General features: G+C 38.7%; 1 protein-coding gene across 4 annotated transcripts in view; it reads left to right on the top strand.

Annotated features, from left to right (window-relative positions):
- HOOK3 (hook microtubule tethering protein 3) overlaps positions 1 to 23,830 on the top strand; it is a 106,982-nt gene that overhangs the window by 10,274 nt on the left and 72,878 nt on the right. For all 4 annotated transcript variants that reach the window (XM_064140640.1, XM_064140638.1, XM_064140637.1 and 1 more), the window contains exons 2-3: positions 6,385 to 6,470; positions 17,299 to 17,371. In XM_064140640.1, coding sequence (XP_063996710.1) covers positions 6,385 to 6,470; positions 17,299 to 17,371 — 159 coding nt within the window. The remainder of the gene's footprint in view (positions 1 to 6,384; positions 6,471 to 17,298; positions 17,372 to 23,830) is intronic.

The raw sequence follows: 23,830 nt of genomic DNA, 5'->3' as shown, positions 1-23,830 counted from the left end.
TTTATATTTACAACTTAGCACAATATGCAAGCACATATTTACAGTATATACAGAAATATACAAGTTAAAAAGTAATACAGAAACACAACACCCCTCCTAGGAGGAGCTCCAAATCACCCTTCCACCTTCTTTCCACCCCTTTACCTTATCCTAGAGTTTGCCTTATGTGCAAACATGCAAAGTGAGTTTGGAGGATTGGCCAGGGGGGTTAAAAAAGCAGAAGGATTAGTTACACAAAAAGCAGAGTAAGGAGAAAAGTACAGGCACCAGCTGCAACAGAGGGCCACACTGTGGCTATTATCTATGTTTATGTTCTTGGTTTTATACATCTCAGCAAGCCTATGAGTGAAGCAGACATCACCATTATTTCTTTTTCACTGCCTGTAATTTAATTGCTCTCACTAAAATATTTCAGCTAGTCTCAAACTAGCACACCAAGCCTCATTACTTATTCTCTGCCACTTTGCTTATTCCAAGTGTTCTTGCTGATGGATTCACTGGTGATTTGGATTCAACTCAGTATGGGTGGTACATTTTAGCTACTTTTCCCTATCTTAGCTGTGTGACCCCTTTCTTCTGTGATGATGCAGTTACTGTTAGGGCTCTATGTGGGGGAAATAATGAGTAATTCTAAGGCAAAGTACTCCGTTTGGAGAGTACTTTGGTAAATAACTAATTCAACACTGTTACCTTTAGTCGTGTTTCGCCCACAACGTGTCACACAGTATTTCATCTGCTAAGGACCTTTAATAAAGACTTCAGGTTATTAATTCAGAAGAATGCATAAAAGGTCTGTTATACGGCTGCACTAGCAATAGAAATCAAGCTATGTACGTTCTCATTGTGCATAGAGCAAATCTTTCATTAACTCCTGGTGTTGAGAAGGGAAAGGTGCTTGAGAGTTTTGGTATTTTTCTTTCTTTAGGTGCAAATGGGGTTGTTTTATGGTTCCTTATTTAAAATACTAATTTATTTTATTTGCTTTCCTTCAGCCTCGTGGGGTGCTAGATTCCCTAACACAACTTTTATGCTGGTCTTCAGCTACCATCTGTGAGAACTGAGAGTTTGTCTAGTTCTCTGACCTTTATATTAAGAATATTTTTCCTGAATTAAGCTTCTCCTTCCTATCCCTAGCTGCTAATAAATCTTTACTAGTCTTATATGTAATCTAGAACTGTAACCCAGATTTTCTAAAGTTTTTATTTCATACCTCAGTGCATTAATCCCTAAGTGGTAGCCTTCTTTCCATTGAAGTAGTCATCTGCTGCTCCTTATTTTTCAGGTTTGTGTAAAAATTGACAGCTCATGTTGAGGGTCATGTGAATCAGAGGTCTATATTAGTACTTTAGAAGATTCTTTAATATTGTTTTATCTCTCATTACATAATAGGTGACTGAAGATGTGAAAGCCTGCTAGAGCTAGCAATTGACCCAAGGGGCTGGTACAGTTATAGAACAGTTTCGGTTGGAAGGGGCCTTTAAAAATCATTTTAGTCCAACTGCCCTGCAGTGAGCAGGGACATACTCAACTGGATCAGGTTGCTCAAAGCTCCATCCAACCTGATTTTCTGTGTTTCCAGGGATGGAGCATCTATCATCTGTCACTCCAGTCTTTAGAAAGGGCAAGAAAGAGATTCCAGGGAATTCTCGACCAGTCAGCCTCCTCTCCATCCCTGGAAAAATGATGGAGTGGTTTAGGTTCACATGGAATCTCCTGTGCCTCAACTTCCACCCATTGCCCCTTGTCCTGTCATTGGGCATCACTGAGAAGAGGCTGGCTCCATCCTCCTGACACTCGCCCCTTACATATTTATAAACATTAATTGCAGCACAAGAGTTTCCAGGTCAACACAAGGAGGAACATCTTTCCTGTAAAGGTCCCAGAGCACTGGAACGAGCTCCCCAGGGAGGTGGTGGAGTCTTCTTCTCTGGAGACTTTCAAGGCCTGTGTTCCTTTGTGACCTGAGCTAGATTATATGGCTCTGCTGTGGAAGGGGCTTTGGACTTGCTCTCTTTGGGTCTCTTCCAACCTCTGACATCCTGTGATCCTGTGATCACTTCTTTAGGAATCCTGTGCTGATGTTTCATTACACTCATCGTATTAAAAAAAAAAAAAGAAAGTATTATTTTGTATATGTAAGCCTGGACCTATCCTCTTGGTGTTTAAAACTATTACTGCTTGTCTTAGCACAACACACCCTGCTAAAAGCCTGTCCTTGTCTTTCTGTCATTTATTGTTAGCCCACAATATTTTTTCCCCAGAGCCTTCCTTTCTCTAGGCTAACAACACCAACTTTTTCAGCCTGTGCTCTTAAGAGACCATGTTTCATCCCTCCTGATCATTTTTATTACCTTCCCTAAACCTGCTCCAGCAGATCTTTGTTGTGTTGAGGATTCCAGAGCTGAATGCAGTACTCCACAGCTGGCCCCACAGGAACAGAGAGGCAGAACCATTTCACTTAACCTGCTGTTCACTCTTTTGATGCAGCCCAGGATGCTATTGTCCTTCAGGGCTGCAAGCACAAATTGCTGGCTCATGTCCAGCTTTTTATCCACCAGTACCTCCAAATACTTTTCCGCTCTCAACCCCTTCATCCCCTAGTATGTATTGATATTGGCAATCACACTGACTCAGGTGCAGGACCCTGTACTTGGTTGGCCTCATTGAGCCTCATGAAGTTCACATGAGCCTACTTCTTGAACTTGTCCAGATGCCTCTAATGGGATTCTGTCTCTCAGATATGATGTCAAGACTCTGTGTAGTGGTACAAGAAATAATTTTAAAAAATAAACATCCTCCTAACATGAAATGGGAAATAATTTAGAGCTTTGAGGATCTAATAGTAAGGACAGCATTACAAACACTTAAGAAGTAAGAGCAGTTCAAGCAGGATGAGCTAGAAGTCTTCTAGGAGGAAATAACATGCAGGAAGGACAATGTTTTAACAGCTGTTACTGAGTAGCTATTTAGAGGCACACATGCAAAAATATTTACTACTTTGTCTCTACATCTGGACTCTGCTTCTGTATTTCCACATTCTTATGATTTCTCTCCCTTCTGGAAAATGAACTCTGCTCTTTTTTAGAGGAGTTTAGCACATTCTGGAGGTATGTGAGAGTGGTATAGGAATTTGGCATGAACTTGTTAAGCTGTAGGGTTTTTTTTGAAGAAAGCTTGTTACTTCCCTGTCTCTCAAGGATATGAAAAGGTATGTAGTTGCTTTCTTTGAAGAGCTGAATAAATGTTATGTAGCTTAAATTTCACACCTGAATTGAAATATGTTGTGTATCCATTTCCTATGCAAAGGTGTTTTTTAGAAAATCTAAATGTATACGAGGAAACAAATCATGTAATAAGTTTTAGCTTTTATTTTCCTTCTCATCTATGAAAGGTGTTAGTGCCTTCAGTGAAAATCTTGCATGTGTGACTGGGGGGGGAAAGAATACTTCAGATTGGTTACCTGAGTCTTGATAACAGCTTTCTTGTGTATGAAGTATTGGGAAAATGAGATGATAAAATTATTTGCAGCAGAGAGTATGCATCTTATTTTTGTGTCATGAAAACAGGGTTAACAGCCTTTCTTCTATCATAGTTGTGGTATTTTTCTACGTACGCTTATATTTAGTTATGGAGGTGTTTTCTGTATCAAAATATATTTTAAAATATCTGATCAGTTTGCAGTCTGTTTGAAGCCACTGCAAAGCTGGTAGTGCTTATTTGAAAAGAACATTTCACTTTGTCTGCTTCTTTGAAAATCAGAATAGTAGTAGTTTCTAAGAAGTCTTCTGAATTGGCTGTTGTGCCACAAAGTGACTTAAGTGTTCTTTATTTAAAGGTATAATATGAACATTAGAAACAAATTTTCGTGGTCTGTGCTTGAGAATTTTATCCTTGGAGCCTCTTGAACTTCAGGCATCATCCACAATGTCATCGCATCTCTTACTTTGCTAGAAAGTGTTTCATATGTAATGTATTGCTGCTGAGTTTGTGGGTTTGAATTCAGAGTTGTCTGTGTATTCCTCCCACAGTATTGCTGCAATTCAGAGACTGCATATAAATGTAATTTTCTCAAAAAATAGCAAATTGATGTACAAAATCCCACATAACAGGATGTAATGTGTGTGGGGTTGTTTTCTTTTCCACCTGCTTACCCTGATTTTCACCTGGTGTCTTGGCAACCTGTGATAGCTTCTTGATTCTTATGACAAGAAGTAAGGAGCTGTGTTTTCTGGTTACCTCAGACCAAGCCATCGGAAAATCTATTGAATCTAAAGTGTAGAATTGAAGTGCAGAAGTCACTTTTGTCTGTTTCATATATCACAATATTTTTTTTTTTTCTTGTAGTCTTGGAACATAGACATCATTCCTGACTTTGGTCACTGTTAAACTTGCTCAGCAAACATGCTATAAGACCTCATTTGTTTGATTCTTAATGTACAACATCGCTGAATTTTTCGTAGTTGAGTACTAGGGTTTTTCCTTCCAGAGAAAAAGAAGGGAACATTGACCTAGGTGCTTCATCTCCAAATTAATGTTAAATGGCATTTCTAGAGTGCTTACAGGATGTTCTAAAAGTATGACAAGAATCTGGATATTATCCCTTTGGGTTTTTTTCAGAGCCTCCTGCTCAGGAAAGGATCTGCAAAATTTTCAACTGTTATACGAATTGTCTTATTGTAAGATGCATATCTAGAGGGTATTTGTTGGAAAATGGCTTGGACCAGCATGTTTCAAATGCCACTAAATCATAAATGATTGTACATTACATTAATGAAAAAAAATTGATATATTTATGTAACCTGAAGCTTCAATGTGTCTTGTAAGCTTTCTAATTCTTGATGCATATGATTAGTGCTTTTCCTGTTTGGGCTTCCTCTAGGAGAAGGAAGGTAGAAACTGTTAGGCAGATATCCTCCAAATTACACACCATCAAAGTTATTTTCATAAAAGCTGTTTGCATCCCTGAAAAGTAATATTAATTTAAAATAGATGATCAAGTAACTTAGACCAGTTGAAAAGACTGGATGAAGTGGTAAGACTGTTTTCCGCAGGAAGGGAGAGAGAAAACAGGTTTGTCTGGCACATTCTCCCAGGCAACCAGCAATAGAACAAGGGGACACAGTCTCAAGTTGTGCTGGGGTAGGTATAGGCTGGATGTTAGGAGGAAGTTCTTCACAGAGAGTGATTTCCCATTGGAATGGGCTGCCCAGGGAGCTGGTGGAGGCACTGTCCCTTGAGGTCTTCAAGAAAAGACTGGATAAGGCACTCGGTGCCATGGTCTAGTTGACTGGCTAGGGCTGGGTGCTAGGTTGGAGTGGATGATCTTGGAGGTCTCTTCCAACCTGGTTGATTCTATGATTCTACAATTTGTACACTTACTGATATGGTACTTGGAGAGTTTCAGATATTCCATGTGCTGTATGCGTGAAAATGGAGTTGATTAATAGCAGCCATACAGAAGTTATGTGCATTGATGAGTGGAGTTTTTTGTTAATTGATTATTCTTAGTACTACATAATCTAAAATATTAGCCAGTGTCCTCAGAAAATTAACCTCAGCCTGGGCTCAGTGTGTTCAGTTTGCAGTTTGTGGAGGTGAATTTGTTGTAAATTGCAATTCTGTCTTCAGACAGCTCAGCCCTATAACCCTTGCCGTTCCCCTTCAGAACAGCAGCATTTTCAAATCTTGTCTTCTATCCAAGCAACATGATCAAGTCCATGTGGTGGTGTAAATCATAGGCTGGACTTGATGGATCTGAGAGGTCTGTTCCAGCCTCAATAATTCTGTGAGAAGATCGAAGGCTTGGCTTTACACAGAGCTCACTGTCTTGTCAGTTGTGTTAATAAAACACCTTGAAATATTTAGAACACTAGTAGTGCTTCTAGGATTTAGTAGCATTGTGCTCTCCCCTTCCATCTGATTGTAGGGAGTAGTTAAGTTTGGGGTATCTATATCCTGCTGCATTTGATTTTCTGGTTGTGGGGAGCCTGGAATAGTTTTGCATGGTCAGTGTTCTAAAGGTGTATGTACATTCATCGAGAAAGCGTACTCAAAGATATGCTCCAGAAGTACTTGGATAAAAGAACAGAAGGTCCAGTAGCTTCCCAAATTAGAATTTGCTATGGGAAAGTTGCCTTTTGGAGAATGTACTGCTGTTTTTGTAGCAACATTTTTAAGTGCATGAAACTCAAGATGCTAGGCCCTGCTAGTAGTTAAGTTCCTTGACTGCTAAATCTAAAGCTTCCTAATTCATGATGTGTACACCAAATGTGTGGCATGTAGGCTGTTTTTATTTTATATTTCGTAGGATTTTTAAACTTTTTTACTCTTGAGAACTCCTTGACATTGAAGTAAATAAGGATAACCTTTTCTTTTCTCTCACAGATCCAGACATTTAACGTTGAGGCACCATGCCAGACTGTCGAAGATTTAACGAGTGGGGTTGTGATGGCCCAGGTTCTTCAAAAAATGTAAGAAATTGGTTTTTTATTTAGGTCAGTCTTAGCTGGTGTATGTGGTGTTTCCCATGATGAGACAATATTTTAGCCTGGCACATGACTAATCCTTTTTTTCTCTCTAGCTTTCAGATAATGATCTTGAATGCAAAAAAACCCTTTGTTTTAGGCGTGTATTTATTCCAGTGTGAGTTTATTGTAAAGTAGTTCGGATTAAAACTAAACTTAACAAATATGATCTTTTGGAGCCATTGCAAGGTAAGGTATTAGTCCTGATGATTATTTGAATCTATAGGCAGTGTATCAGTAATGTTTGAAGTAGTTTGATAGAATGAAGCTTCTGTGTTGAATGTCACAGAACTGTCAGTGTAGTTTGCAAAGACATTATGTTCTTGAAAGTGAAGGGACAAGAGCTATTACACTGAATAATGTTTTTGTTCTTTTAGCTTTAAGATCAGATAGGATAAAATGCATTAGCTCAACACCTCTGTGTAATCTAGGATGTTCCTGGAAACTATAGATATGAATCTGACATGTGGCTGTGTGTAGAATTGCTTATTTTCATAGAAACAGAACTTTCTATTGTTCCTTAGGAACTTAAGCAGAATTTACCAAAGTCAGCAGTCCAAATTGAACATGCCAGTTTCTACAGATCTACTTAAAAAAAACCCAAAACCAAACAAAAGTATGCTGTGCTTCTTTTAACATGAAAACTGTCTTGAGGGGTAAACAAAGAATAAAGGTTTTTTTTCTATGTGATTTGTTGAAAACAAAGGCTGAACACATGCAGAACAGGTATGAACAGCTTTCTGGTAGAGGAGTTCTGATTTGCATAAAAGAATCATAGAATAGTTGAGGTTGAAAGACACCCTTGGAGTGTTGAATCCAACTCTCCTGCTCAAAGCACAGTCTTGTAGAGCAAGATGCCTCAGGATTGTGTTCCGTCAGATTTATGAGTAGATGGAAGGTTGGAGGCTCCACAGCTTGTCTGGGCCACCTATTCCGACATATATTTGTCCTCACAGTTTCAGAAGAGGAACAAACAAAAGAAAAAAACAAAACACCCAAACCAAACAGACCAAACCACAAAACTCCAGACCAACAAGCAAGAAGCTGGGGGCTTCTTGTCTTTGTTTCCAGTTGGAAGTACTTTCAGTTTGTGCTTACTGCCTCCTGTATGTTCGCTGAACACGACTGTGACTCACTGCTTGTAAATTCATAAAGGAAAAGGACCTGTCAGGTATTTTGATATGGGACTGGTAAGATACCACAGGGCTTTTTTTTCTTGAGGCTAAACAGACACACCTCACTCAGTTTCACCTTGTATGACATGATCCAGTCTCATTAATCATGTTAATTGTTCTTTGCTGAGCTTCCTCGTATGTCCAGGTCTCTCTCATTTTGAGGAACCTAGGACACAGAATGCAAGACACTGTCTCACGAAAACCAAGTAGCACCTCACCTAATCTGCAGCCAGTGCTCTTGCAGTGCAGCCCAGTATGTGGTGGCCTTCTTTAAAACAAGAACACATTGCTGGAATGTATTACTTTTGGTTTCTACCAAGCTGCTTCTTTGTAAAGCTACTTTCCAGCCATCTGGCCCCTGGCGTATACTGGTGGTGGGGTTTGCAATTAGCTTTGCTGAAGTCTGTAAGACGCCTGTCAGGGTGCTTCACAATGGCAGCACAACTACCAGGTATACCAGACACTCCTTCCATCTTTGTAATACCTCAAAATTTGGACTCTGTTCCATCATCTAGGTCACTATCAATGACATTCAATAGTATTGATCTCTCGGGTATGCTGCTAGAGGTGTGACTTCCAGCAGCACTTCAGGCTGCTGTTTGTAACCCCTTGAGCTTAGCCATTTTTCAACCTAGCTCACCTAGGCTTCATCAGTTTGCTCTTAATGATTTTTATCCTGATCAGGCAGCTGCTAGCAAGCACCTGTCACAGTGTCATATATATTGGTCTGCTTGGTCATCCTGACCTGTATCACAGAATGTTAGGAGTTGGACGGGACCTTAAAAGATCATTGAGTCCACCCCCCGCACCAGAGCAGGATCACCTAGAGTAGGTCACACAGGAATGCATTTAGGTGGGTTTTGAATGTTTCTAGAGAGGGAGACTCCACAACCCCTCTGGGCAGCCTATTCCAGTGTTTTGTCACCCTCCCAGTGAAAAAGTTTCTCATGTTTCCAGGGAACCTTCTCTGCTCCAGCTTGCACCCATTACCCCTTGTCCTATCGTTGGACATAGAATCATAGAATTGTCAGGGCTGGAAGGGACTTCAAGGATCATCCAACTTCTTTGCCATGGGCCGGAACACCTCACACTAGATCAGCTTGCTCAGAGCCACATCCAGCTTGGCCTTAAAAACTTCCAGAGTTGAGGCTTCCACCACCTCCTTTTACAACCTCTTCCAGTGTCTCACCACCCTCATGGCAAAGAACTTCTTCCTAACATCCAATCTGAATCTACCCACTTCTAGTTTTGCTCCATTCCCCCTGGTTCTATCACTACCCAACCTTCTAAAAGGTCACTCACCAGCTTTCCTGTAGTCTCATAGCCAACTCATTATCCATTCCAAAGCAGAGTTTGTTCATTCCTGCTGTTCTCTCATATAAAGAACATCTCGCTGTCACTGCCTTCCCAGCTTGTTTATCCTAACAATCCTCTCTTAATTTATGGCAGCAACTTTGTCATGTGAACCATTCAGCCACATCTTCATAATCTCAATGAGTCTGTGTAATCACATGCATTTCCTCTTGGTTGTTCTCCATGCTATAGGCATTAGTGCAGTCACTTAACATGTGCATGCAAGAGCTAAGAGTTTTTCCTGTAGTGTTTTTCTGTCTGTCTTTATGTGTGTATGCTTGGGGTGACCCCACTTCAGCCCTGTTTTTATTGATTATGAAGTATCTCTTGTTCACATTGCCCCACAACCTTTGCTTGCCAGCAGAGTCCACTACTTTGTCACTTGATACCTGGTTGTATTTTCCCTCCTCTACTGTTCCTTTTTTAAAAACAGTTCTTACCAAGTTAGCCATCCTGTGGGTGAAGATGCTTCTGCTCATGACAGTCCAAGCAGCCCTTGGTTATCAGAGAGTGTTCTGTGGTCATAGAAACCAAAATCTTGCTGCCAACACCAGTTCACGGATAGTTGTTGACCTTCAGGGTCTGTGGGCTTCTGAAGCTTTTTCCACTGATATGTATTAGGAGAACATTTGGGCCTTGACCATGTCTTCCAGAGCCACATAATTAAACATGGTAGTTTCCATGTCTCCCTAGCTGTGTGGCTAGTGCCTAGGTGGAAGAACAAAATGTGTAATAACCTGAGGGTTAGGCAAGCTTTGGCAGCCTTTCAACAATGCCATGAATTCAAACCACCAGCAAGCAGCAGCTCCTCCTAGATGATAAGTCAGTCAGAAGATGAGGGTACTTCATCCCTTGCTAATTGTTGCTGCTTCCCTTTTGTGCTTCTGTGTGGCTCAGGTTTGCTAAATGCAGATGATTCATTTGACAGAGCTTCTAGCCTTTTAATTGCTTTCACTGCACTCAAACTGTTCAATGTTTGCAAATCTTTAAATGGATCAGGAGCCTGCTGGAGCCTGCTGGAGTGGCATAGTTGGAGATCCTTGAGTGGAACAGAAAGAGCTGCCAGTTTACAGAAAGAAAAAAGGAGAAGGGAGGAAATCTCAGTGTAGTGAAATATTTTAACAGGACACTTTTAGTGAAAAATAAGATCTGAAAAGTATCATCCTAAAAGCTGAGATGGAGAACAATCTTTCTTTCCTACCTGAAACTTCAAGGAAGACATAAATGTTGAAGATTTCTTCTTTGACTTAATTCCTCATTCTGTGAAGAACATGAGACATTGCTTATATGACATATCTGATCTTATTTTTATATCAAACAAAACTGACTTCAAGTAATGTCAGCAGTTTTCTTGTTTCAGAGTAAATGAAGCAATCTTTCCACTCTTTTAATGTATATTACTAGTACACACGAGGTGGCACAACACCCACCTTTCCAGTAGTGATGGATTTTCTGATGCAGCATTTAAATTAACTCACCTGTAGGTTTTCTGAAATCTGAACACATCAGGTTCACAAGGCAGAAGATAAGAAATGTAATAGTGACATGTTTGACTGTGTCATGAACTTCTGTAGTTCTTCCATAGGATATAGGTTCTACTTTAGTGTTGGGTCAACAACTGATTCATATTCTTGAGTGACTAGTGACTAGTTCAAATGCTAATCAGAATTTGGATCTAAAACATAATGTAACTTGATGTAAGCAAAAGCAAACTTCAATGTCAGAGGCCCCTCAGTAACTTCACAGAGTATTTTACCCTGCTACTAGCTGCCATGACTTGAAATACTACCTTTGTCCATGACTCAATATTAGGAAAGGAAAACTTTTCCAAGATACTCTTTTCAGCTACTGAACTTCAAAAAGTGATACATAATACAAATGTTGTGTTTCTGTAGCGTGATATAAAAACATGTCCTGTAGCAGTTGCCATGCTGACACTGAATATGAGTATTCTTTGGTTTATCCAGTTGGTATGTAAAGACCAGCTAAATAACTTAAAGTTCTTTTTCTGTGCACTGGGTAGTAATTTGAACCTGACAGAATTAGGATTTGACAATCTTTTTTGGTAGTTGTGCGTCACATTTGCTAATTTGCGTACTTGTGTAATCACATAACCTTAGAAGTTGGTAGGCACCTCCAAAGATCATTGAGTCCAAGTTCCCTGCCAGTGCAGGATCATCTAGGGTAGTTCACACAGGAATGCATCCAGGCAGGTTTTGAAAGCCTCCAGAGAAGGAGATTTCACAACCTCCCAGGGCGGTCTGCTCCAGGGCTCTACCACCCTCACTATAAAGAAGCTTCTCCTCACATAAGGTGAAACTTCTTATTCTCCACTTTGTACCCATTGCTCCTTGTCTTATTGCTGCTGACCACTGAAAAGAGATTGGCCCCAGCCACTTGATACCTACCCCTCAGATTGTTCTCAATATTATTTGCACTCATAGTAGCAACCTGTTGTCAGTAAGATCCAAGTTACAACTCATGCAGCGGAATTTTGTTTAAGAAAATTGCATTAAGACACTGAGAAGGAAGAGATGCAGAGGAATTGCTGATGCCTTCAGAGAAGCTCTTACCTGGTGTGTGATATGAAATTGCAGAAATTTGTGCTGTGTTACCAATCCAGAAGTATTTTGCTTAGAGATTCAGATGTTAATATATCTGTCCTGAAGGGCAGGTAATCATAAAACCTTTTATCTTAGCATTTCAGGTTAGAGTGTCACTCAATTAAATTCTTCAATGTTAATAACTATACTGTCTCAGAGGAAGAAATTCAGCCAGTGTTTCAGCTAATCTTTGTATTATTCTGTAAGATTCAGTGTTTGTTTTTTGTTAGGTTGTGAGGGTTACTGGTCCTTCTGACTAGAATTAGTAGAAAATACAGTGAGGCAAGATTGCCTTTACACAATTAGTGTTCTGGAGTCCAGAAGTAAATAGAGAACTCAGATGTTTTCTTTTGTTTCCATAAGTGGACTGCCTAGAATCATGTAGCTTTATGCCTTTCAGAGCGAATAAAGTTCCATAGCTTGCTTCTCAGTTAGATCCTTTTTAAAATGTGTATCCCTGCTGGAAGTACTTTTGTTTTCTTTGTCCATTGATAACCCTGTAACAACATAATTCCCAGTTTTATACTGCAGTTTAAAATTGTCTTTTTGTCCCATTCTGGAGACTGTTTAGTACCAGGTGTCCCTCTGATTTAATTCTTTCTTTGTCTTCATACTGGCCTTGGTAAATGTAAGAGATGGTAGATATTCTCGTTTGTCATCTGTTCATTGTGCCCCTCTTCATGAATTAGTGATCTGTGATAGTATACATTGCAGCATGCTGTGTGTTTTGACACATGGAGGGCACAAAAGCCATGCTTTTGTATATTGCTGGGGGAGGGAGTTTTTTGTAAACAGACATTTCTTCAGGCAGCTTACTGTACCAATGTTAAAATGAGTAATAATCATGAGTTATACTACATGATCTGTGGGCTGATTTTCCTCAGAAGAATATTTTTGTCTCTTGGCATCTTAGATGTGAAGAGATGATTGCTTAAATAAAGGAAAATTTGCATACAAAATAAGATGGAAATGGTTTAAATGAGCAGTGCTGAAATAAACATCACATGAAGTGATACAGCATTAACATTAACAGCAGCCTAAGTACCTTGTGCTCTGAAGAAAAGTCCCAGTTACCTGTAGTGCTGTTCAGATACTAGAAGTCAGTGAAGCAATATACAAATAAACCTGCAAAGTTACCCACTGCAAGAGATTGTCCAAGTTTGGGAGCATACTCAGGAATTTACTGAATTCAAAAACCTGGCTCAAACAAGTCATCTCCTGGTAATGATGATGCTCCAGTCAGTTTTCTGATGCCCATTTTTAGTGCAATACTTCTTGAAAATGAGCTGGTAGAGTTCTTAAATACAGATGCTTAGTTCTCAACCACACATTTTCGTATTTGCTTAGATGATGATTTTTCATATGCTATAAGAAGTAACAGCATCTTTCCTAATAACATTACCTAAGAGAGTTAAAGAACTTCAAATACGATTGAATCATGATTCCCAAAGATTCAGCTGAGGAAACTTGATTCTAGCAAAGGCTGTGAATGACCTACTGTGTTGGAAGCCCCTTTTATAAAGAATTTATAGAATTTTGGATGAATTTATTTATTTTTTGTTGTTTCATATTCAATTTCTATTAGTTCAATATATACAGAAAACATTGCTGTGGCTATTAATTCTGAACCTTAGTTGGACTTTTGAGGACAACAATATTGTAACAGCACAATGGGATTCTGAGGTGATTTATGGTCATTGAAAGGATGATCATTCTAAATCTGATTGGTGTTGCAACCCCATCTGTTGCTTTTCTGCTTGTATTACTGGCAAAATGTTTTTGCAATATGCTACTAATTATTATGTGATTTTTGTTGAAATGTTGTAAAGAGAGTCGTTGCCACTATTTTGGTCACTGTTGCATGTTGGTGATTAAGAATGAATTGCTTATCAGCTGCTGGGCTCTTAGATATATCCTTGAGGTTTGTGTACTTGAAGAACAAATGAGCTCTGTGGGAAAGAGCCGCCACACTGAGTTTAGTTTTACTCCTCAGGGACGTTCATTGTTTATGTCTGTTACATTCCTTTATGTATGTGTGACATATATAAAGCCTAAGACTTCTGTCAAGACAGTGAAGGCCCATTGTTGATCCACGTGGTACTTTTATTACAGTAGTACCTGAGAAAAGTTGCATCATTTCTATTGAAGTAGTGACTTCCAGAGTGGAATGAGCTGGGGCTGACCCTGAAGTCTTGTCACTCTTTCCAGTACGCAGTATTAGCCACATAGTCAGTCCAAATATGTAATCCTGCTTATGGACATGAATAGCCATGATTCTTCCTAAAGTCATTATTTTCAGGAATTGATACCTTCATGGCAATGGAGCATTTGAGCAACTGAAGATGTTAGTGATCAGGTGCAATCCTTAAGGAAGTCCCATTGGTTTAGAATTCACTTTTGCTGGTGAAGGCATACCTGCCTACTCAGCTGCATAAACACCTAGTGGTTGTGAGTAAATTATAAGCAGGGCTTACTTGGCTGTTGGCAGCTTCCAGAAGACCCTCTGAAAGATGCTAGGATGATTTTTGTACCTTGGATAGAACCAAGCAGGGCTACGTGGGGCTTGATCTCTTGTTTTTTGTTTTTGTTGGTTTTGTTTTTTTCATTACTATCATATGGATCCATATGGATCCTGTTTCTGTTGAATAGCAGTTGAGCAAATTAAGGCTTTTTGCAGGGAGAGCTGTTTCATATGAAAGCTAAATACGAACTTTCTTCTTCTCTAGTAGGTCTTTATGAATTCAAATCAATTTCATTTCAGTCTTCTGAGGGCAGAGATCTCTTGAAAGATGTTAGAAAACATCTGTTTCAAAACTTAATTAAACTCTGGATAGTATGTTGGTTGTTGGGTGGGTTTTTTTTGTTTGTTTAATGGTTTAGGAGTCTGTCATATGTGTTAGAACTGCACTGTTTCTAAATGGGAGTAATTTGGAGTCATCAACTTAACTGGTAGTTAAAGCTGTTCTCTCAGCTATATGTTTGAGGATACCATGTCAGAGTAAAGGAAATATGCCACAATCTTCAATGGAGGCTGCAACAGGAGGTGTAAAAATAGCAGCTGGAAGGTGTCAGTTCAGAGCACTGTTGTTTGTTGCTGCATATTGTGTCACGGGCTGCTTGCAGACCTTGATGCATTGTGAGGAAGACATCATGGAAAAGATAGAGGAGATACTCTGCATCAGGTACAAAGTGTGGCTACAAAGTTTGTGCCCTGATGTAAGTACTGGTGTATTTGCTGGTTTACAGGATCACAGTATCATCAGGGTTGGAAGAGACCTCACAGATCATCAAGTCCAACCCTTTACCACAGAGCTCAAGGCTAGACCATGGCACTAAGTGCCACGTCCAATCTTGCCTTGAACAGCTCCAGGGACGGCGACTCCACCACCTCCCTGGGCAGCCCATTCCAGTGTCCAATGACTCTCTCAGTGAAGAACTTTCTCCTCACCTCCAGCCTAAATTTCCCCTGGCACAGCCTAAGGCTGTGTCCTCTCGTTCTGGTGCTGGCCACCTGAGAGAAGAGAGCAACCTCCTCCTGGCCACAACCACCCCTCAGGTAGTTGTAGACAGCAATAAGGTCACCCTTGAGCCTCCTCTTCTCCAGGCTAACCAATCCCAGTTCCCTCAGCCTCTCCTCGTAGGGCTTCTGCTCAAGACCTCTCCCCAGCCTCGTCGCCCTTCTCTGGACACGCTCAAGCATTTCGATGTCCCTCCTAAACTGGGGAGCCCAGAACTGAACACAGGACTCAAGGTGTGGTCTAACCAGTGCAGAGTACAGGGGCAGAATGATCTCCCTGCTCCTACTGACCACACCATTCTTGATGCAGGCCAGGATGCCACTGGCTCTCTTGGCCACCTGGGAATGTATGATACAAATGACGTTTGAATCTCCAGGCATGTTCATGGTTTTCCTGAGCTTCTGCTAAAAGATCTCAATCACAGCTTGTCCTTACAAAAAGATACAATGGTATTTTTTTGATACAACAGTAAATCTAATAGTGCTCAGTGGCAAATTCAACAATCCAGAAATTGGAATACTTCATGTGAAACTAAGCTGCCAACCACACTGACTCTTAAGAGTATTATTCTTACATAAAACAAGTATTTCTTTTTACCAACTAGAATAACTTTATATGCTGCATGAAATATGAGCCTTTTCTTACATTGTGTTGACCTACTCCTTTAAAAATAGTTGTCTGTAGTACATCCTGTCTTCTTATTTCTGATCATAGCATTTTCAAAATGATGCATGGTACAGGGAAAAAATGTCTGAAGTGAAGATGTTAGTCTATTAGATGATCTTGGAAGTTGGGGACAAGAGTCTCTTTGAAGTTGACTTGAAGAAAATAAGTTACAGGAGGTGCTTGTGAGAAAAGAGAGAGAGTGGAGTTTTTAGAAATAGGAATATACTCTTCAATCAGTAAATGTTCTGTTCTTTCCTCTTGATTGTCTCTTTGAAAGTGCAGAACATAGTAAAAAAATTAATAAAGGGTGCTCACAAAAAGATTTGTCTGAGGTTACTGTGAAAAGAGATTTGCAAAAACTGACAGTATTTTGGCAGATGAAATAATAGCGAAGTGTGTTCTCAGCAGTGAAAACTTAGTGATTACTTTTAAACTCTTCTCACTGTGATCCCCCAAAATAAGTCCTTTACCTGGAGTGCAAAGCCAATCAACAGAAAGAGCTGAGATACTTGTTTTATTTTGGTTCTGCAGAAATGACTTCTAGGCAAGTCCAGCACACCACACTTTGCAAATAACAAAGACATTATATATCATTGGTTATATAATTTTAGATTACATAAATCTTGGTCTGCATGCTCTAGCAATTGCCCAATTAGTTATAATGTTGCTTAATTCATTATACTAAGGTGGTCCTCCATTTATATGTAAATTCTGCTCCTTGAGGTGTCTTTAAAATTAAAATCAGCAAATGTTATGTAGGGGACACTGTGATGTTTTGGTCTCTGTTCAAATCTGCCGCTGGTTTGTGTAAAGAAGCCATAAAAGTGCATTGTCTACAAAGGCTGACAGCCTTTTACTGTCTTTACTGGTGTTATAATTACTATGTCTTGCTTCTAATTATTTGAACATCTGAGTCCATGCTGCCCTTTAGTCTTTAGGACTTAATGTTTTTGTCACCCTGGTTTCAGATCAGGTCTCAACCAGAAGTTTTAACTCTCTCCTTCTGACCTCAGCTGTATGAAAGATGACACGTATGTTGTTCAATCTCAAGGCTCTCATTCAAAAGCTGAATGGTTCTCTGCAGTATGTAGCAGTAGAGATCTGTAATACAAAAAACGTCCACAATTTTTGTAACACTTCCAAGTAATGCAAGCAAATGCTGAAAAATTGGAGGAAGACCTTAAGAGGTAGAAACCTTCAAAAGGCATTCCATGTACAGCAGCTTCCTCAAAAATATTTGCTACTCATGGCACACAAATCAAGCTGTTCTGTCAACAGTGTACAAGGCTTTAGAAGAGTGAGTAGTAACAGGATTCTGAACTTATGTTTATGGTCCATGATCGGATACAGAGGTAGACATTTAATCTCAGCCTGAGACAGGGACTTAATCACTAAGGTATCCTTACAGTTTCTGAAACCTATTTAAAATTAATATTTTACTTTGTTTTTGTTGTTTCAGAGATCCAGCTTACTTTGATGATAACTGGCTGAACAGGATCAAAACAGAAGTAGGAGATAATTGGCGACTAAAGGTACTTGACTTCAGTTTGCTTATCTGTGAATCTGTATTTCACTTCTTAATATAATTTTGTATCTAAATATTAGTGTATTTGCAGATTAAGACTTTGCTTTATGTTACAGCATATTGAGGTTTAGACTGTTTTAGTTGTACTTACTTGATTTAATTAAAAAAAATGCTTTTATAGTCTTGCACAGTTTAGCAAGAAATAACTGAACCCAAAATACCCCCAATGTTTTCAGTTTATAAATGTTTCAAAAATGTAAAAGGCAGATACTAAAATAGATGCTATACATCTATTACCACTCTGTCTTTCAGATGTTGAATGAAATCCCTTTTTTTCAATCCATAGTGTGAAAGTAGAAAAAAAAAAAAAAGCTCTGAAAAGCAGCTGCATAAAAAGATAGCAGAATTATAAACAATTTATTTAAATAAAAGTGGCACAGTGTTGTTTCCTTTTGCTTTGCCAGGTTCACATAATCACGGAGATTTAGGAGGCAGTAGGTCATGTTTTTTCCTCTGTCACTTGTACTTGGCACATTTTTTTATACCACAGCAGATATGCTGGTTTATTATATTACTTGGTATTCTAATACAATAGGATTTGCAGTGGTACAAGTGAGGAGCATTTTAGTTTATAAAACCTGAAGAACGTGGTTTTCCACGTAGGTGAGTGTAGTTTCTGACCAAATTTGTTCAGGGAATGATATATGTATGTTTCAAAATTCTCATTTCCAGTCTATGTCATGGAAACAGTAGTGTCAGTTTGTCTGTTAGTTCATATTTCCATCTTTTTCTGGCAACCAAAAACCTTCAGAACATCAAGGGAAGGGGCTGTAACTGTGACATGCTGTAGTACTTATATTAACATCATGGGCTGAATAGGAGGAATGCATGGATATGTTCCCCTGAGACAAGGATGGGGCATACTGCTGCAGTGCATTTTGATTTGGCCAGTAGATGTGTCAGCGTGGTGTCTGCTGCTTTGCCAGCTGTGTGCAAATCCAGGCCTCTCTAGGATGTTTTGTCTAACAGGGTTGCCAGTAAAAATGGGGGTACCTTTATGAGGTTACATTGACCAATTGGTAGATTTAAAGATATGATCCCTAAAAAGAAAAGTTAGTTTTGCTTCTTGTAAAGCAGGTAATTTAAATGAACTTTTCAAAGAAGCATATGGAATTGCAAGTCAACAGCAGAATATAAGGGTTTTGTTTTCTAAAATGTTTGTGCAGCTTTTCTCTAAGGAATATTGACATCTTGGCTATTACATTTGGAGAACAGAAATTGAGAAATGTTTGTTATAATAGCATTTCAACTGATTCAAAGCAGAGCAGCTCCTATGAAGCTAGAGGGAAAAAAATTGTCTCCCACCAGCTGGCAAATCCTAACGCTTAGCAGGGGTGAATAAAAAGAGAACAACAAAACCTGAGTAACTTCCTTATGTGATTGAAGTGTGAAAATGGTCAGGTCACATATCAGTGTGTTGATGATGTCATTCTTTCTTCTTTATTATATGTCCATGTAAATAAGAAGTAAGGTCTGGTTTTAATATATATATATATTTGTTAGAAGAGATATGTTCTCCAGGTTTTTGTATACATATTTTTAAATATGTTGCTTTCCCTATCATGAAGAATACTAAAAGACACAAACTGTGCATTTTAACTCTTATTTTGTAACTAGGAAAGTAATCCTGTACTTTGCCAACTGTCCTTTTGTATGTAAGTAAACACCATTAGTAATCACCTTGTTTACATGTCTATCATTCAATTCAGTATGTTTAGTGTGACTTGTAGGAACACTCAATCCAGGCACCTCTGTTCATTTGTCACTAGATTTCAAATGCAGGCAACATATTTCTGCATGACTCAGTGACATAGATTTCCCTTCATATTTTGAGAAGCACCATGAGAAATGATAATTGGATTATTTCACTACTTCACAATGCCTCTAATAGCATGTGATCACCACATGTACAAGCACTTGGTATTAAACAAGTAAAGGAGCCAGTGTAGTAGGGGAAATAAGTTTAAAACAAAACAAAAACTCCACAAAATAAACCAAATGTAAGTTGCAGGTAATTTTACTTTGTGGTGCAGTGGTTAGGAGTGCTTGATAAAGGTCAGTGTAGGCCTAATAGAGGTTCCTAACCACTGCTGAAATTTCGAGATACTCAGAGAATCATGCAGTTCTGAATTGGCTGCTGTCCTGTGTTGGTCATGAACAAGAATATATGACTCATCTTTCATTGTTTTGTTGTTGAACAGTTCACTTTCTGAATTGCAGGAATGCAATCTTATTAAATGTTGTTTTTTCTTCTTGTTCCTGTTTCAGTTTCAAACAAATATGTGAGTTCACAGGGATGTTGTGACATTCATGGTTTCAGAGCAGGTTTTCTGACGTGTGAGACTGAGCAGTGCACAGCAAAGGAAAACATCAAAACTTGCAAAGCAGGGAAAATTCAGCAAGCACTCTGCTTGTTACAGTTGACCACCAAATATTTTATCTATTTCATTTAGTAGAGAAATGCTGTTACTTCTTTAGGGGTGAAATTTCTGGGACATAGTCTACATCAGTGTGCATAGCAGTTTGTCTTCCCCTGGGCAACGAAGAAGTCTGCTTTTCACTGCCTTAACTGCAGTTGTATGTTGGGGCGGGGTTCAAAGGCATATTTCTTCCCTGATGCACAACTGAATACTTTAAAGCAGACAGAGTTTAAACTGTGTACACAGTAGTATTTTATGCTGAAGAGGATGATGGAGTAAAAAAATAATTCCCTTGCCAAAATTTTGCTGGAATGAAATTCCCTAATTGGGAAATACAACATTCAAGTCAAGTTGTACCAGAATACCAGTAACAGAATAGAAATGTGAACAGTTAATGACTTGGTGCACACATGCCAGTTTTAGGAATTGCAGAGTAAGTTGTTGACTGTCTGAAGGCTAGAATAAATTTGACAACTTCCATTTTTAACTTCTTTCCCCTCTTTTTCCTTTTTTTATGGGGTTATACCTAACTCGGAAAAGGAAGGAAATAGATTGTTCATTCTTCTAACTTTTTGGTTTGGACATTTTACTTTGGAATTCAGACTACAGCATTGAAGTACAATTTTATCAACGTTTATAGCAGCAAATTGTGTTTGTTTCATTACTGAACACACATTTAAAAAACAGGAGCCACTGGACTTTCTGTAACAAGCAGAGTTTGAACACCCTGTGTTTGAGACAATACTGCAAAATGGAATAATCAATGAAATTAGAACATGGACTACTTAGTCTTGTAATCTAAGTAAAGAAACCTATTTTTTTGGGGAATTAATTTAACTTCTTTGGTAGTAGTTGTATTTGCTCTGAATTATTCTACAGTACAAGCTGTTGACCAGTGGAATAATAGGCGCTAGTTGTCGGTGTACAATATCATTTTCTTGATACTTTCTTACGTTTTTACAAGGGAAGGGAGCATGAATTTATGAACAGCCTTTTAGATTTTTTTTTTCTGATAAGGGTTCAGCATTTCAGTCATGTGATGTAAGGATAAATTCAAAATTGGAAACTGACTGTCAAATTATCAGAGAGGACACAAAATTTGATAACCCAAGAGCCTTTTTTTGCCACCAATCACAAACGTAAGGGCATTTCTACTGCCCATTGAGCTTTCTTTTTTGTTGCTTATATAAATTCATAAGGAGAGAAATCTAGACAGGTTACCCTTACAGATCTTCAGTTTGAAACTAGTAAGTGTTCTTCAAATATAAATAGAGATTTCGTATGACAGGATTAAAAAACAAGGAAAAAATTTGTTAAACTTTTAAGTCGTATGATGTTGCCTGATCATGTTTCCTTCAGTAGCTTGGGGCATGTCATCTGTGATCCACTTCAGTCAGTTTATCAGGTTAATATTGCATAATTAGGGTCAGTCTCATACAAAACAGTATGTTCTAAATGTGTTGCACTACACTACAGCCAAGATGGAGCTGAGAGGGTGATATCATTTAGCGTAAGAAACCCCTTTATTAAGAGGGGTGATTCTGCCAGTCTGCTCTGGTGCGACCTCATCTGGAGTACCATGTCCAGCTCTTTTTTCAACAGAGGAAGAATGCAGACCTGCTGGAGCAAGTCTAGAGGAGGGCAGGAAAGAGGGTCAGAGGAACTCCAGCACCTCTCCTATGTAAACAGACTGGAAGAGTTGGGGTTGTTCAGCTTAAAGAATAGAAGGCTCCATGGTGACCTTATAGCAGCATATAGGGAACCTACAGGAAGGCTGAGGAGTCGTTTAGGAGGACTTGTAGCGATAGGACAGGGAAAAATGGTTTTAAATTAGAGCAAGGTAGATTTAGTTTAGACAGAAGGGAGGAATTTCTTCACAATGAGGGTAGTGAAATACTGGAACAGGTTGCCCTGAGCCACTTTCACATATTATCCAACAAAAGTATGGGTGCAGGCAGTAGATGTGGAAAGGGTAGCAAGGATAGTGTACATGTTTTGCATGGAAAAGGAAGAAGTCGTCTTGCTGATGCAAATAAATGAGTGGATGCTGGTTATGAGTAGATCTCCAAAGGAGAATATAGTGCTTTATAGTCATGGTCCATATTGGAAATCTTATCTACCCTGTGTTGTATATATCATTGTATGATGTAACAGTCTCTGCTAACTAGTTACACCTAGGTTTTGCACATGTGCTTAAAAAAAATAAAAAGAGAAAAAAATACATAAGCCATCATCACCTGCCATGATTTAGGATCTTGATGTAATTGGTTGTGTTCAGCAGTTTCTTGTACTGCTGTTCATTTTCTTTCATCTGTTTGACACCTTCCCTTTAAGAACTTGATGCTGTGACCTGAGAAATGTTACTGGATCTAATCAGTTGAATCTCAAAATAGAAAGCATGATGTTTTCCTGCCTGTGGCAGTAGAATCATCTAAGTATATGTAGACATGTTAAAAAATAAAATCTAACAAACACTGAAGATCCTTAAGTTTAAGGCAGTCTATAAAGGAGCTGCTTTAGTCTTAACAATTGTCTGATTGTTTGCCAACTACAAAGATGGTAGAGTTAACTCTTGAAAGCAAGTGATCCTACTAATGCTGAATGACAGGGGAATAAAATAGGACTTTTGTGGCAGACTTGCCTTTTTTTCCCCCCCCTCAGTTTGTCCTTTTCTTTTTCCAAGGATAATTACTTGTATGTTAGTTTGGATGATAGGTTTCGGTCAATATTGGTTTTATTTCAGCAGCTCAACTATAATCTGTATGAAAGTTACATGGAGGAAGATTACTTTTCTGTTTTTAAGGTGTTCTAGTTTAAACAACACTAAGAAAGAAAAGGGGAGGGATGTATTTTGTAGGCAAGAGCCTTTCACTTTGTTTCTCATGTTTTGGGATTATGTTCAAGGTTCCTCACAATACTTTCTTCGGTAATTTAACTGGACTTAAATTCTACAACATGGCCTTTGCGTTTCTGTAGCAGATTAAGGTAATTTACAATCTGGAAGATTTTAATGAATCAAGTTTTGAAATTATATTCTAATCAGTGCAATTTTTTTTTTTTTTTGTGATTTCTTGAAATTCTTAAATATGTTGTAAATTTTGGTTGTGATTCCACATAGCTTTTAAGAGTTGGTGGTGATTGTTTTTTTAGGCAGCTAACTAGAAGATAGTTCTTACAGGAATATCATGTGTCAGGTAACGTTGCAGAAATAGTATGGGTGTGGTAGTAGAAGGTGTAAACCTGAAAGTAAACTAATCACTATGCTGATATTGGTGGGGCAGCATATATTGTTACATACTTGCTATCGTGCAGCATCTCCAGTTCTCATTTTAGTTTGTCAGAGTATTTGATGTGTCACTTCTCAAGGCCAAGTGAGTGTTTTGTTTCTTTTATGACTCAAAGATCAGTAATTATGAAGATAATCAGAATGTTCTTAGGTCTTAATAAATGATTGGCTTTTGCCACTTGTTTTCAAAAGGGAATGGATTAATGGGAAGAAGGTAAATGGGTCATTGTCACTTTGGATTTTATGGCTAAATCTTTAATGTGTGTGTGCGCTGTTTCTTTCTCAATCTTTTGTTAGAAAAGGGACTGGATTTCACTTGCAGCATATTGAAACATGATGACTGTGGTGTAGAAGTCATCTCTGAATTTCAGTTTCATGTGTCCTGTTTTCTGTAGTGTTTCCATAGGTGTTTTGGAAAATAGACTGCTCCTTTCATTGAACAGAATCTCCTAGCTAGACAGTTGTGGAATATAGTTAATTGACATTATTATGGACTTCAAAGACAGTTGGAATTTGATAGTCTTTTTGTCTTCATTACTTATAATTCCACATTGTCTACTATGGCTGCTACTGTCAGCAACAGTGCTTTGGAGTCCTGGTTCACTGAGGTCTTGTCTTTGCCATACCTGTTTGTAGACTTCATAGAATTGGTTGGGGTGGAAAAGACCCGGCTATTACACCTAGCACTACCAAACCCACC

The sequence above is a fragment of the Pogoniulus pusillus genome, chromosome Z (assembly GCF_015220805.1).
Source record: "Pogoniulus pusillus isolate bPogPus1 chromosome Z, bPogPus1.pri, whole genome shotgun sequence".
Classification (NCBI taxonomy): domain Eukaryota; kingdom Metazoa; phylum Chordata; class Aves; order Piciformes; family Lybiidae; genus Pogoniulus; species Pogoniulus pusillus.
The sequence above is the reverse complement of the archived record's forward strand: the minus strand, read 5'-3'. Positions and strand labels throughout refer to the sequence as shown.